The sequence below is a fragment of the Raphanus sativus genome, chromosome 5 (genome assembly GCF_000801105.2).
Source record: "Raphanus sativus cultivar WK10039 chromosome 5, ASM80110v3, whole genome shotgun sequence".
Taxonomy (NCBI): domain Eukaryota; kingdom Viridiplantae; phylum Streptophyta; class Magnoliopsida; order Brassicales; family Brassicaceae; genus Raphanus; species Raphanus sativus.
Genome location: NC_079515.1, coordinates 5,121,464 through 5,136,223, shown reverse-complemented (window position 1 = coordinate 5,136,223; position 14,760 = coordinate 5,121,464). Strand labels below are relative to the sequence as shown.

The following is a 14,760-nucleotide window of genomic DNA, read 5'->3' as shown; positions in this document are numbered from 1 at the left end:
TTAATAAATTTCCTTTTTTTATCAAAAATATAAATAATACAACGGTCTGTGACGTGCGGTTCATGCAAATAATCGTTCACGTTTTTTTTGTTACGAAACAAAATGTGATTACTTTTCTTACTATGAATAGATATTATTTTACAATTCTTGAGTATTTTTATTTTTCAAACAAAGATACATACATGACTAAAAATGTAGACATAGTATCTCAATTTGTAAGAAATAAAAGCTCTCTCCATCGGAATACTTCAAAGACAGCAAAATATTTATATCCTAATGTTTTGATTAGGTAGTGATTGGGGTAATCATTCTATTTGTTTAGTACTGCATAGTCTGCATACCAAATAATGTAGTTACAGTTCTGAGGAAAGACAGCTCTCTCTTTCTTTTTCTAGATACTTCTTCTTTTCGCTAAAGAAAACAGATTTACTGCGTTTGTCTTCTCTATATAGTGGTGCAAACTTCTATTACTGACGGTTCCTTCTCTCTTTCCTCAAGCTTCTTCTTTTTTTACCGCATTTGCTTCTTTTATCTGCTTGCTGATATACCAACACCTTGGTTTCACGGTGACTATTAGGATTTAGATATGTGGCCATGGCGAAGTCCTTTCTGCTATCGATGACACTGGTGTTGCGGTGAGGCCTGTTTTGATGGGGAAGCACTTGCGGTCAGCTTTTAGGGTTTGGCTGAAAGGATATCCCGATATCTGATCTGTTTGGGATATTCGTTTCTTGCTTGGTTTTAGAGGCGCGTGAAGGTTTGTGAAGTCTCTCTCGGCTGGGACCTCGTCTGGTCCACATCGATGTGGAGTAGTGTTGTCGGATTCTCCCCTTCTCCTTGGTGTCTCGGCAAAGGCAAATCCCTTAACCACGCTCAGGTAGGACTTCGCCGGCTTTGACTTTCAGTATGTACGTGATAAGATACAACGTAGAGAAAGAGATGACGTGGCTATCTTCACCAAGATTAAATCAATGGTCTCAATAATTTATCTTTATTTATATGTTTAGTGGGATTTGTGTTTCCTTAGTTTGTGGATGTGTTAGACCACGTTCACGTATGGGTTAGTTAATCTATTTTGTATTTAAGATCAGTTTACATTAAATGAAAGGCAGAAGAGAAAATTGCAGTAAACTTGTCCTTAAGAACCAAAGTGTTCTTGTTCTTGTGTTCTTGTTTTGATCAACATTGATTGCCCTATAACTGGGACCTATCAGTACGTCAGGTCTCCTTCCCCTTGGCGGTGTCTGGGGAGTTTTCTTTTGTGGATGATCCGACCATCATATAGTTTCTGCTTTGCCTTTACTCCTGTGTCATTTTTGGGGTGTTTGTAAAAAGTTTTTTTTTGAAGCTGTAACAACGTATACAAACAATGAAACAGAGAATCAACGTTTCCTAGCAAAATAGCCCATTCTCTTCAGCTTTGTAATCTTTGTCTGAGTATGTTCTTGAATTTCTGGTTATAACTTGCATACTCTTGCGCCATAGCTTGGTTTTCTACAAGCTTTCCCTGCTTCTTAAGAATCTTTCCTTACAAAAAGATCACTGCCTTCCCCAACGTTGTTTGTGTCCATACAAGTTGAGGAGTAATACTTGTTCCACGTCTTCTTTTTACCCCACGTTAGTTACTACTGTTATGAAAATTAAAAATGGTTTATGGTGTAGCTAAACTGGAAATACGGTACAATAACAGGTTTTTCGATTCACAATCCAACTGAAAAAAACACAATAGAGTCATTCAATTTCAAATACATATTTATGAATAAATTTTAAGACACAGTTCGGCCATAACTTAAAGATGCCAGGTAGAGATTCTTTCCCCATTTTTCCTGCATTAAGATAAAAAGCAATACACAAGATCACATGCATTGTTAATGAGGAGAGAACCAAAAACAAAACCAAAAGTCTCGAGAGATTTAAGAAATCATTACTCACCTTGACATGAGTGCTAGGGAACTGAGAGGTACGCAATGTCTCTTGTGTCTCATCAGCCAGTCTACGCCGTGGGATGCTTAGAATTAGAGCAGCTTGATCTGTTGTTGCTGCTGTTGATGTAATTCTATATCCACCATCCCAACGCCTGTGCACGCCTTCACTCGGATACAGAAAATCCAGTTCCACAACCTACGGAGAGTAAGAAATCAAAACAATAAATCTAAAACTGGAGGAAGAGGAAGTCATATCATGAAGACAAAAGTCTAACCTGTTCACTATAGCCAGAATTGCGGGACATGACAACACCCCATCGGCTTCCAGCTGTTGCCATAGAGGTTACATGGAAGCCTTCTCTCCACTTCTTGTTTATCCACTTGAATGGAAATGAATCGCTTACTTTGTAAGACTGCTGTGTATACGCCGTGCCTTCAATACCCAATTTAAAAACAAAACATCGAATAAGCACATTATATCTCATGAAGAAAAATATATAGTTTTTTTACGAAAGCAGGAAAAGTGTATATGTACCTTTTGACATGACAACTAAGGAGCTTCCATTGGTTGCACCGGCAATAGAACTTATATAGTAGTTCTTCTCCCATTGTTCCATTATCCATTCCTGAGACAGAACAGAGTTTGCTCTCATGTAAGATCATCTTGACATAATACAGATACCTAAGAATAAAACAGAGAAACATTGGACCAACCTTATGCAAGAAGACCGGAGAAAGTTCGTATACTTGATTTGTGAAACCAGTTCCAGCATCCATTATTAATGCCCATAAATTCGAACATGATGATACACAGCTTATTAACAAACCATCTGCGATACCTCTCTCAATATGCTGTGGTAGCCTTATATCGGCTACATTATAATGGTACCTGGTTGCACAAGTAGATTGTTAGTCACAGATTGTTTTCACGGTTGAAACCTTGACGGCAAGAATCAAAAATCTATTTAACCAAGCAACCACTAGAGACGCAAACGCAGTCCAGTAAGAAATTTGGACTTCCAATTGGAAGTATAATTAACCATGCAATTTTTACCTCTGCTTCATTGGTTGCCTGGCATTGTAAATCGATATCCATTGAGTTGCAGGAACTCCTAGACGGACTTTTTTCCTAGGGGCATCTTCTTCCTCTTCCCCAATGCTCAACCTACCTCGCTTCTGTCCAACTTGGAAAATAATCTAGCATTAAAAAAAAATACGAGACATCAAACAACAACTCCAAGATGACTTCTAAATAGGAAAGAAAAGCAAAGATGTAAAGTATGAACACGTCACCTTTTGAGCACCCTCTGTGTTAATAGGCCTAATTGCCGGGTTTTCCCCCAAGAGTTCTTGGAACAGAGATACTAACTTTCCATAGTTAGGTTCCTCGTCAAATTTCATATTTACCACGATCTCAAGAAACTGCTTGAAAGGAGGGGGACAGAAACAACAAAGCATATCCGGCGATGTTGCCATCTTCTTTTTGCAAACGAGGAATGACTTGTTATCTCCCTGAAAATTGAGCAATAGAAAGGATTAGCAGAGAAAGAAGAATGCTAACAACATCATTCTATTTTTTTTTTTAAAAGATACGTCTGAACTACCTGATATCCTTGCCATGGCAATCTACCTCGATGAAGGAAGATCAGTGTATATGCCAATGATTCAAGATCATCTCTTCTGCTAGCAGTTCTCCCCAAGTGAGCATGTGCACTTGCGTATCTAACTGTCCCCCTACAAAAAAGAAAATAGCAGAGAAATATTCAAGACAAGAGTAAGAGTGAATACAAAAATCAGAATTACGTAACAAATGGAAAACCATTACCTAAACATATCGGGACGTTGGTCATATTCAACATGTTGTCCGTTACCACCTCCTTCTCTCCACTTTGTTGCTGAAAAGTTAGTTAAAAAGATGAGAAAGATAAATAAAAACAAGGAAAAAAATCATAGAGATGTTGAAATCAACCAACCTAGACCCAAATCAACAAGAAACAGCTTTTTCTCTTGAGGCGTTGAAGGCTGGCCGAGTAAGAAATTTTCTGGCTTAACATCTCCATGCACATAACTGAAACCAAAGCAAGTCATGACTTTTTAGGCTTGTTAACAGAGATAAAACATAAAAAATTGAAGGCGCCGAAGCTCAAAATAGATATAAGAAGGAACCTTGGGCAACCAATATAAATAAATAAAAATATAGAAAAGTTTAAGCACAAACCCTTTAGCATGCATCTTTTCAAGGATGGACAGTGATTCAACCGCAATACAAGCTACCATTTCCGAGGACATTCTGCTAAGACGGGGGAAAGTATTGTGATAAAAAAATTATGAATGAAGTGATAAGAACTCTCCGAGGTTGTGTAATGGAGACTCACGCTTGCCCTGAAGTATTCCATATATCCCACAAGCTAGGCCCGAGTATGTCCATTACCTGAGGTAAAAAAGCATCAACAATCAATCATACTGCAGGAGAAAACAGAAAGGAGAGACGAGAAGGGATCCACATCTAGTACCATAATATAATAGTCTCCTTGTCTCCCTTTGAAATGTACTCTAGGGACTCCATGGCTGCCACCCAACGTACTGAGTCACAACAAAACAATAAAAACGTTAAATTTCAAATACATCTTTAAAAAAAATAGTAAGAAAGACTGAGAGGATCGAACACTCACTTGTAGACCTGCCACTCATGTGGAGGACCATAGTTGCAACCCTTGCTGCTTCGATGCTCGAACTTCAGAGCAACCTACAAAAGTAATTATGTGAGACAATGCTAACACGATTATGCAAATAACACAGATCCTTGTGGTAAGGCAGACAGAGTTAGATTACCTCCAAGATGCTAACTCCTGCACTACGATCACTACCACTAATACGACGTCCTACAAACACTTGACCAAACCCACCCTTCCCCAGTTTCCTCTCAACCTTATACAGTGGTGATCCTCCAACTTGGACCTGACAATAAGAGACAGAATCGTTAGTCATTACACCAAAACTATGCATTAGCAGATTATCTCCAAACACCAACAAAATCAGAGAGAAAGGTTTACCCTTTCAGGGAAAGGAGCAGTATTTCCTTCTTCTTCCTGAGCAGCCGCCTTGTTAGAGCCACCACTATCGTTACCAATTGCCATCACTTTCTTCTCTTCTTCACCCTTCTTCTTATCCTTAATCTCCTCCTTATCTTCCTCTCTCAATCTCCTCGCCGCCAATCTCGTCCTCGGCCTCTCCGTAACTCCGACGACGGCAACAACCGCTTTTCCGTTGCTCTTCTTCCTCTGATTCTTATCCGTAGGCTGCTGATTAGGAGCTACAGCTTCGGGAACACGGCCACGGCGGACTCCACGGCGAAGCTCAGGCATAGCTCAAACCCCATGCAATCGAGACGGGACGCCGAGTGTCCGATCATTATAGTCCTCCAGAAACCAAGGCCTTGCTCATTTCGGATTGGGAGATATAATCGGAGATCGGTTTTCCGATGAGATTTTTTTTTTTTGATTTTGGGGGGGATTAGGGTTCGCCGGTTACAGTTGCGATGAAGAGAAAATGCTATGGAGGAGAGGCGATGTAGAAAGGCTGTGTTTATGCCACGTCAGCTATTGCGAGTCTCGTTAGGAAAGAAACATGAAGGGATATTTATTTAAATTTTTAATGCGAATCAAAAATTTTGGTCGGGCTCATACAGCGGACTTGTGACGTGCGGTTTATGCAAATTAACCGGTCACGTTTTTTTTTTTTGTCACGAAGTAAAATAAGATTATTTTTCTTTCTATGAATAGGTTTTTTTTAAATATATATATACATAGCTAAAATGGTGAATGCTTTAGAAGTACTGTAACAACCCAAATTATTTCTAAAACATAAATTTGTACCAATCATGCTTTATAAATATTTTTTTTAAACCAGAATTTTTTTTTCTTCTTGTTTATTTTTTAGCCGTGAAAATCAGTTGAAAATTAATAAATCTAGAGTATTTATTTTTTGTTTAAAAAAAAATTATATGTAAATTATTAAAATTTTTGAAACTTACGGCTAAAAACCTACAGCAAAATAAGTGTCTCTTTCCGATCATCTCCGGTTATCTCCATTAGGAACAAAAACGTCTCTCCATCAGAATTCTCAAAAGACAACAACATATTTTATGTTCTAATGTTTTGAATTTGATTATCTAGTGATTGGACTAATCATTCTATTCGTCTAGTATAACAAACCTGAATAATGTAGTCACTAGTTAATTGATGGTCAAATCGTTTGGTAGGAATATAGGGCCTGCATGTAGGGATGGGCAAAATATCAGTAAATTTTGATTCGATCCGTTATTCGTTTCGATTCGATGAAAAATCCGAATATCCGTAACTTAACGAATCGAAGCAAATACTAAAATCCAATATCCGTCAAAGACGAAGCAAATCACAAATACTAATATTTTTAAAAACGGATATCCGATCCGATCCGTTATATACGTATATATGTATACATGTTTATAAAATTATATAATATACATACTTTTATATCTTTATATAAGTTTTATAATGTTTTTATTCACTAAATTAATTATTTAGTTATTAAAAATTTTGAAAGTATGTAATTTTTTATAAAAAAAAAATGAAATATTATTATTTTATTTCAGATTTTCTTTTTTTTTTTAATTTTTTTTTATTTTTTAATTTTTTATTATTTTTTACGGATCGAATCGGATATTCGGAAAAATTCGGATATTCGCGGATATTCGATGTTCCGGATATCCGAAGAGTTACGGATCGGATCGGATCGAAAAATCGAATATTCGTAAGGCACAGATCGGATCACGGATATCTTTAAAATTCCAGATATCCGCTCCGTGCCCACCCCTACCTGCATGCATGCCACTTGTTTTGACCCAAAATATGGTCTGTTTCATGTAGAAACATCCACTTTTATTTTGTAAATGAAATAAAACTATTACAATACAGTATAAAACATATTAAAAAAAAACTAACGTTTGCCCCTGTCAATGACCAGACCACACAACGTGACATGCAACAAACGCCGAACAACAACACTCGTCAATGCAAAATGCTACTTAAGTAATGACAATCACCATAAACAAAAATGCAAACACGATTATATTAGCAAGCTAGTAGTGCAAGACGTAACAGCTGTACTCAACAGTAGCATCTCCTGTCTTTTGATCAAACCACATAGTCCTAGCCTCGACATAACCTCTAGCGAACCGGAACAGTCCACTTCCTCCAATCACCGGCATCTCCCTAACCTTGGTCAACACCTCGTTCCGACCAAGTATCGAGATCGTACTTCCGTTATACTTCCCTGTCTTGAACGCAAAGTTCATAACCATAAGCGCAGACGAGTCGTGCAGTCCCACAGCAGCGTAAACCCCTTGGGCCTGGCCAACCAAAGTCGAGTTTATCGAGACCTCCGTGGTTAACCGGTTATCGATCACAAAGACGGCTCCGAAGAAGGATGAGTTGGTGACAGGAGGTCTCAGCGCGACCGAGGTAGGGTTTGAGCCGCTTTGAATGTCGTGCCAGTAGACACGGAAGAAAGTGAGTTTCTCTTTACGGAGGCCTAGGAGTTTCCGGTCAATGACTTTCGCAAAGTCATCGCCGTTTCCGGCGGAGACAACGGCTGCGAGAATGAGGATTTGGGAGGCGATGATGAGGATGAGGTTTGCCATATGTGTGGATTGTGGTATGAGATTTATTTCTGGTTGATATATATAGAATTAGATTATGGACTAATACAGTACAAGAAGAATAAAAAGCCGATGATGGCTTATGTATATTGATAAAAAAAATAAAAAATATTTGCCACGAAACAAGGGTGGAATCAATATATGATTTTTATTTGCGCCATAATTCTTATTTGCTGGCGGGAGAAAGGAAAGAAAGAGAAAAGTCGTATGAAACAGACAGTATTGTTATTTTACATTCCTAAATTTTGATCTGATTTGTTATCTGTTTCAATTTGAACTGAAAAATTCAGGTACGTCGTCCAGTCCAATCCGTTATTTGTATATCTATACATATATTTAAAGAATTACATATATATAAATATCATATTGTATTAAGTTTTATATTGTTTTTATTTAATAAATCTATTAAATAATCTATTAGAATTTTAAAAGTAAATAAAATTTTATTTTTGTGATAAAATATTATTATTTTCTATTATTTTAGATTTTTAAAATTTATTTTACAGATCAAATCGGATATCCAGTAAAAGTCTTAAAATTTCTGAATATCCAGAACACCGAATATTCGGATGACTACGAACTGAATCATATAATATAATTGATTATTCAAACGAAACATATCATATCACGAATATCTCCAAAAATCCGGATATCGGATATGTGCTCACCCCTAGTTATTTTTTCTCTATCGAACTAATTATCTAAGAAATGATTTTAAGAATGTTAAGTTAAGAGTTGATTAGTTTAAATTTTTTTCTCTTAAGTTTCAAAACAAAATAGTTCTGGACTAAAGTTAGTCTTGATTGTCCAGAGATCAATAAGTAAAATTAATTTACATTTCATTTAAGTAATTAGGTTCATCTAGGGTTAAGCCCTTCTGAATGTTGGCAATACTTTGATGAAGAAATGGGAAATGATCCATTGTTCTTTTATCTTGCTCGTATTATTTTTATGTTAAAACTTTTCCAACAATCGCCGACTAGTTAGTTACTTTATCCCAACATCAACATGTTATTATTTTGAGCAATTTGTCATATTTAATTGGATCTCTGTTCACCAACTAATACCAATTAGCAACGCGGCAGTGCACAACTGGTTACTAATGAATATTTCTTTTATTAATTCGGTGTATCAACGTTTTTATTTCGTTATGGTCTACGGGTCTAGTTCATATATATGATTATGATGATGATGATGATGATGGTTTGGTGGTCATTATCATAGTGGTTGGTGTAGTTTGAGTTGCTGTCACTAGTTGTTACTTTTTCTACGTTTCCATTAAATAAAATATAGCTCTCTCTAATAAAAAAAAACAACGTGAAATATAATCTGAACCCAAGATAAGTATCCAACTACTGAAAGCCGCCTAGAAGAATGTAATAGTTTGAAAAGGAAGAGGAATATGTTAAAGTTGACTAGTTGTTGTTTTTATGACAAAAAAAAAAGACTAGTTGTTGTTTCCTTTTCAAGGTGTCTCACTGTCTCATACTCTACAAGAGAGCGATGGAGAAAGTGAAGTCCTATTCCTATGCAAGATACAAATTATCCTGACATGAGTAAGACAATGGGAGATTCCAAGCTGGATGTGATGGAAGGAGAGAGTTCACAAACTCTCGAACTATTGTAATGCTTGGAGAAAACGGTAGTACTAGGAAAACGACAATTCATCCGGATTAGTCTGTGAAGGATCCTCGTGCAGGCAGGTGCATTCCCACGTGAAGAGGGCTTAGAATCAAAGATGCCAGAGTTTAATGTCTCGTAGAAACCGCAAGAAAATGATTCAAAGCGCGAGTGTACAGTGAAACAGTTGCTACATGATAGGATACGTGATGCATACACATCCTCAGTCTGTGTCGGAATAATAAATTAATGAGACACACTTCAGATCGAAACGTTGTTGGATCAAGCAGCAAAAACTTTTAGGGTGGAAAGAGGCAGAGGGTTGCCATGACTTTATGTCTGGTAAGCCTGCCTGCAGATATCTATCTGGTTAATGAGCCAAGTGCGCATCTAGGCTCGGAGCAAAGGCTCACAGTTTCAAAGGTAATTATAAAACGATTGCGTTTATTGTGGGAAATGGCTTCATAACGCAAACCTATCTGGCAGACAAACTCATAGTGTATGAAGAACAACCTGGCGTCAAGTGTACTGCTCATTCTTCACAGTCGCTCCTCAGCGGAAATAACCTTTTTCTAACCGTAAATCAGAGGTTATTGGAGATCAGTCCTGTCTACAAACTCGACTAACCTTTTGTCCCTTTGCAGCACCTGAAAATCACATTCAGGCAAGATCTAACTAACTTTAGGCCAAGGTTCAACAAACTAGAGTCCACCAGGGACAGAGAGCAAAAAGGATGCAGGATCATACTACTTCTTTGACGATTGATTACTGGGCAAAAGAGCTTTATCCATAATTCCATTCCATATGCATAAATGCCTAAATATGGTGTTTATTTAAAACATTATAACTATGTTTTCGAAATTTTATAGGATAATAGTCAAAGGAAACGATTGAACCTTTGTAGTATCCAATTCGTAAGTTGGTTGACCCACAAGTTCAAGATCATAGCCCTATATCACTTCCATTACTAAACTAAATGTGATTCTTTAGCTTTCTGTTTTTTTTTTTCCATTCAGTCTATAAGTCTCTGCTTAATCAAACCCAAAATGAAAAGCACATGTCAAGATTATGGTCTTTTATATCAACTTGGGAAAATACTGTGTATATACTGAAAAGCTAATACCATCAATTCCATCACTTAATCGATTTAACATTCCAACATATCAAATCACAAACGCTTATACAGAAGATTTTGATAAACACAATCTATAAATCTTTCGTATCGAAAGATAGAATCATGTAGTGCTTCTTTACCAAATCAATAAAAAGTGAGAACCATCATGAAAGACTGATTTCAATTTGTATAAGTTTTATGTTTTCCACAAACCCCAAAAGAAAATGAAGGCATTATCATAAGTGCCATCAACAATTAAAAAAAGCTTATATAGTCCTGGACAAAATATCTAAACCCGAAAAACCGATCTAAAACTTACCTTAAAATTAGGATTTCGAACCGGATCTGATCCAAAATTTGTAATATCCAACGTGATCTGGTTTCAAAATACGAAAAACACCTAAAAGAACCGACTTGTATCCAAATAGATACGAGGGTAAAACACACAAAAATCATATAGTAAAAAAACATGCAAAAATCCAGAATCTCTATTAGATGATAAATAAAATTGGTTTTAAGTATGACGGCTATGCACACTTTAAAACATGTTTTACGAGTTTTGTGACTTGATTAGTTTGGGTTGGTAGATTCTAGAGACTATACTATGCACACATGTTGACGAACACACTATATGTATAGTATGAACACTAATCCAAGGCGGAGTGGGTGGAAAGATGGTTGGAGACGAAGCCACTACCCACTAAACTACTACTATAACACATCTTTCGCCGGAAACAACTCCAGCCCTTTCTCTTTAATGTAGTAACCGACAAACGTGGAGTGTTGATTGATCTATCAACGAAAATCCAATAAAAAATAATTATTACTGGTTAAAAAATAATTATAATAATATTAAACACATTGAGATTGGATGGTCCCAAATATTCAGCTAAGATTCGGGTCTGATACGACCAACTGTCTAACCTTATCACATTACGTATCTCATATATTATTTTGGATTCTGCAACTTATATATAAAAAAGTTTCTTAATATAAATATTTTTGTAAATTTATATATTTCATTCTTCTCTTCGAGGCTATTCAATACAAGATTCCATGATCTGAATCCTAAGAGAAAAGAAATATAAACAGCACTCATGGCAATTACAGAAACATCAAGATCAAGCCATGAGCTCCCAGTAACAACCACCGCATCAACCGCGAAGAAGCTGACTTTGGTCCCTTTGATCTTCCTTATCTACTTCGAAGTCGCGGGCGGTCCGTTTGGAGAAGAACCAGCGGTTCAAGCGGCTGGACCGCTTCTAGCGATTCTAGGTTTCCTCATCTTCCCTTTCATATGGAGTGTCCCTGAAGCCCTAATCACCGCTGAACTCTCCACCGCGTTTCCAGGTAATATATTCATATCTCATAATGCGACAAAATAAAAGATCTGTGTAGACATTTATGTGAACAGAACAGTACTTGTGTTGTGGTCTGAACATTGAATTTTGGTTGGTTAACTTTGCCTCAGGCAATGGAGGGTTTGTGATATGGGCCCATAGGGCTTTTGGAGCATTCATAGGGTCACTGATGGGTTCGTTGAAGTTCCTGAGCGGTGTGATCAACGTTGCTTCCTTTCCTGTACTCTGTGTCGCTTACTTGGATAAGCTATTCCCCGTTCTTGCATCCGGATGGCCAAGAAACGTCTGCATATTCGCGTCAACCGTGGTCTTATCTTTCCTTAACTACACTGGCCTAGCCATCGTCGGCTACGCAGCTGTTGTTCTCGGTCTAGTCTCTCTCTCACCTTTCCTTGTCATGTCGGCAATGGCAATCCCTAAGATAAAGCCACACCGTTGGGGTAGCTTGGGAAGCAAGAAAAAAGATTGGAATCTCTACTTCAACACACTCTTCTGGAACCTGAACTTCTGGGACAATGTCAGTACTCTCGCGGGGGAAGTTGATAACCCTCAGAAGACGTTCCCGTTGGCGCTTCTCATCTCCGTGATCTTCACTTGCGTAGCGTACCTGATCCCTCTTTTAGCTGTCACCGGCGCTGTCTCTGTGGAACAGAGCAGGTGGGAGACAGGGTTCCACGCGGAAGCAGCTGAGATGATTGCGGGGAAGTGGCTGAAGATATGGATTGAGATCGGAGCTGTCTTGTCAAGCATAGGACTATTCGAAGCTCAGTTAAGCAGCAGTGCTTATCAGCTCGAGGGTATGGCTGAGCTAGGGTTCTTGCCTAAGTTCTTTGGGTTGAGATCGAAATGGTTCAACACTCCTTGGGTTGGGATTCTACTCTCTGCTCTCATGTCGCTTGGATTGTCCTACATGGACTTTACGGACATCGTGGCCTCTGCAAACTTCATATACACGTTAGGGATGTTTCTAGAGTTTGCGTCTTTCGTTTGGTTAAGAAAGAAACTACCTGAGCTAAAGAGACCTTACCGAGTTCCCTTGAACATCCCAGGGCTGGTGGTTATGTGCTTGGTGCCTTCAGCGTTTCTGATGTTGATCATTGCCTTTGCTACTAAGATTGTGTACCTCGTTAGCGGTTTGATGACGGTAGGAGCAGTAGGTTGGTACTTCTTGATCAATTACTTTAGAAAGAAGAAGATCTTTGAGTTCAATGATGATGTTGATTTTCTTGACAATGGCAATGGAGAACGTCCAAAGGTGGATGATCATGTCTCATGATAGCAGCATCTTCTTATCAAATATGAAATATCAGTTATGTTTTTTTTTTACCAGAGGTCTAGTCTCCGGTTCGAGTGACCACTGGTATTATATGATGTAGTTTTGGGCATGGTATAACATGTTCTGCTTTTGCAACACTTTTAGTTTTATAAAAGAGAAATTGTATACAACACAGTATTAAGAGAGTCTTCTTTATTAATTCACACGCATGCAACACACAAACATGAAACAAAACAAAGAAACCAAACTCGTTTGAGGTCTGGTTTTGGATCATATCTTGGCGAAGTCAACGGTCTTCTTTCCATCATGTGCTTTCTTGAAGAAGTACCTGACGTAATCAGAGTACACAACGTCTTTATAAATCGGTTCCTCACCCTTTGCGACCACCTCAGGGAGAGGACCAATCACGGACTCTGGTTTTGGATTCACAAAGATAGGAACCGAGATTCTGTTGTTGCTACCGTTAGCTAAGACACGATGCTCCACGCTCTTGTAACGACCGTTGCTCAAGATCTGCATAGCGTCTCCTATGTTGATCACAAAGGATCCGGGAACCGGTGGCACGTGGACCCAGTTCCCTGAGGATAGGGAACGAACGTGGAGGCCACCGATTTGGTCTTGTAAGAGAATGGTGAGGGAAGAGACGTCTGAGTGGCGACCAACGCCAACGGTTAAGTCAGGGTTAGGACAGATGGGATAGTAGTTGAGGTTGACTCGGATTGAGCCCATGAAGAGTGACTCTTTGGTCTCGTCTAGCTCTTTCACGTTGAGATTCTTTCCTAAATACTCTAGAAGCTTCCTCACCATTGTCTTTGACTTGTTCATGTACTCTAGAGCTTCATTCCTACCATCAAGAAAATCAAGAACTAATTAAAAAAGTTTGAACGGAACAACCAAAATAAATCAAACGGAACTAACCGAAATAACTAAATTAACTGAATATAACCACTGTTAATCAAATAATCTGAATTTTTAAAAGTGAAACCGAAATATAACCAAAACAAAAAAAAAATCGGTTCAATTTGATATTTAGAAAAAGAACTAACACAGAACCAAACTTAACCGAACCAAAATTTTCTTCGGTTGATTTTACCAAACCGAACTAACTGAAAACCGAATTATCTAAATCGATTTAACCGAATAAACCGAAACCTCATCCCTGACTAAAACAGATAAATATTTGATCCTTGAACTCACTTGCAAACATCAGGCCAAAACTGTTCAGCTTCAGCTTCGGACACAAAGAAGAGACTGAGGTAATCTTTCCACTCGAGAGCTTTCTCAGCCCGAGGACTGAAACTAGTACCAAACCTAACATTGGTCGAAAGAGAGTTCTCCTTTGTGTACTTGCTCTTCTCCTCAACAGGAAGATTAAAGAACCTGTGAGTGGCGGCCTTCACGTTTTCAAGAACATCTAAAGGAACTCCATGGTTGATCACTTGAAAGAAACCCCATTTCTCAGCAGCGTCACAAATAGCTTCAGCTACTTTGTGCTCGTCCGGGTCCGACATGTCGATGACTGGTATAGCCTCGTCTGTCTCGTTGACGAACTTGTTGATGAGACGCTCTTCGAATGGTTGAATATATTGGTCTGGAAGAGCTTTGATTCCTGTCTCTGATAAACCCTTCACGCCATTGCCTTTGTTGACCACGAACTCGGTTACTTCAGCTGGGTCTGCGAACTGTGCCGTGGAGAGTGTTGGAGCCATTTGTGTTGAAACTTGGAATAAAGGTTTGGAGCTTTGGATTTGGATTGTGTTGTGGAG

The 14,760-nt window shown here is 38.2% G+C and overlaps 5 protein-coding genes across 5 annotated transcripts; 2 read left to right on the top strand and 3 right to left on the bottom strand.

The window, feature by feature from the left end:
* Positions 1 to 1,674: 1,674 nt before the first annotated feature.
* Positions 1,675 to 5,541, bottom strand: LOC108861467 (casein kinase 1-like protein HD16). The gene is made up of 16 exons (XM_018635336.2): positions 4,979 to 5,541; positions 4,758 to 4,883; positions 4,598 to 4,671; positions 4,439 to 4,508; positions 4,301 to 4,356; positions 4,144 to 4,215; positions 3,899 to 3,993; positions 3,751 to 3,820; positions 3,530 to 3,659; positions 3,219 to 3,437; positions 2,980 to 3,122; positions 2,640 to 2,814; positions 2,461 to 2,551; positions 2,201 to 2,358; positions 1,933 to 2,121; positions 1,675 to 1,826 (listed from the first exon to the last, which is right to left on the bottom strand). The coding sequence occupies exons 1-16, from the start codon at positions 5,288 to 5,290 to the stop codon at positions 1,767 to 1,769; spliced, it is 2,040 nt and encodes a 679-aa protein (XP_018490838.1). The 5' UTR covers positions 5,291 to 5,541; the 3' UTR covers positions 1,675 to 1,766.
* Positions 5,542 to 6,827: 1,286 nt separating this feature from the next.
* Positions 6,828 to 7,685, bottom strand: LOC108859727 (dirigent protein 7). Its single transcript, XM_018633635.2, has one exon. The coding sequence runs from the start codon at positions 7,603 to 7,605 to the stop codon at positions 7,045 to 7,047; it is 561 nt and encodes a 186-aa protein (XP_018489137.1). The 5' UTR covers positions 7,606 to 7,685; the 3' UTR covers positions 6,828 to 7,044.
* A 1,441-nt stretch (positions 7,686 to 9,126) lies between these two features.
* On the top strand, positions 9,127 to 10,008 carry LOC108858024 (ABC transporter E family member 1). Its single transcript, XM_057010747.1, is given in 8 exon segments — positions 9,127 to 9,165; positions 9,167 to 9,220; positions 9,223 to 9,316; positions 9,354 to 9,533; positions 9,536 to 9,670; positions 9,673 to 9,821; positions 9,888 to 9,971; positions 9,973 to 10,008. Coding segments are annotated over 8 exon segments (771 nt in total).
* Positions 10,009 to 11,368: 1,360 nt separating this feature from the next.
* On the top strand, positions 11,369 to 13,193 carry LOC108856970 (probable polyamine transporter At3g13620). The gene is made up of 2 exons (XM_018630884.2): positions 11,369 to 11,707; positions 11,829 to 13,193. Exons 1-2 carry the CDS (start codon positions 11,455 to 11,457, stop codon positions 12,992 to 12,994), a joined length of 1,419 nt encoding a protein of 472 aa, XP_018486386.1. The 5' UTR covers positions 11,369 to 11,454; the 3' UTR covers positions 12,995 to 13,193.
* LOC108856971 (feruloyl CoA ortho-hydroxylase 1) lies at positions 13,122 to 14,752 on the bottom strand. Its single transcript, XM_018630885.2, has 2 exons — positions 14,192 to 14,752; positions 13,122 to 13,838 (listed from the first exon to the last, which is right to left on the bottom strand). Exons 1-2 carry the CDS (start codon positions 14,701 to 14,703, stop codon positions 13,265 to 13,267), a joined length of 1,086 nt encoding a protein of 361 aa, XP_018486387.1. The 5' UTR covers positions 14,704 to 14,752; the 3' UTR covers positions 13,122 to 13,264.
* Positions 14,753 to 14,760: the final 8 nt, after the last annotated feature.

Bases quoted from the DNA above. Each gene is read 5' to 3' on its own strand.
- LOC108856970 (XM_018630884.2), top strand. From the start codon at position 11,455: ATGGCAATTACAGAAACATCAAGATCAAGCCATGAGCTCCCAGTAACA. The intron at 11,708-11,828 runs GTAATATATTCA...ACTTTGCCTCAG, and splicing joins ACTCTCCACCGCGTTTCCAG to GCAATGGAGGGTTTGTGATA.
- LOC108859727 (XM_018633635.2), bottom strand. From the start codon at position 7,605: ATGGCAAACCTCATCCTCATCATCGCCTCCCAAATCCTCATTCTCGCA.
- LOC108861467 (XM_018635336.2), bottom strand. From the start codon at position 5,290: ATGCCTGAGCTTCGCCGTGGAGTCCGCCGTGGCCGTGTTCCCGAAGCT. The intron at 2,122-2,200 runs GTTAGACTTTTG...TACTCTCCGTAG, and splicing joins ATTCTGGCTATAGTGAACAG to GTTGTGGAACTGGATTTTCT. The intron at 1,827-1,932 runs GTGAGTAATGAT...ATCTTAATGCAG, and splicing joins TCCCTAGCACTCATGTCAAG to GAAAAATGGGGAAAGAATCT.
- LOC108856971 (XM_018630885.2), bottom strand. From the start codon at position 14,703: ATGGCTCCAACACTCTCCACGGCACAGTTCGCAGACCCAGCTGAAGTA. The intron at 13,839-14,191 runs GTGAGTTCAAGG...TCTTGATGGTAG, and splicing joins TTTTGGCCTGATGTTTGCAA to GAATGAAGCTCTAGAGTACA.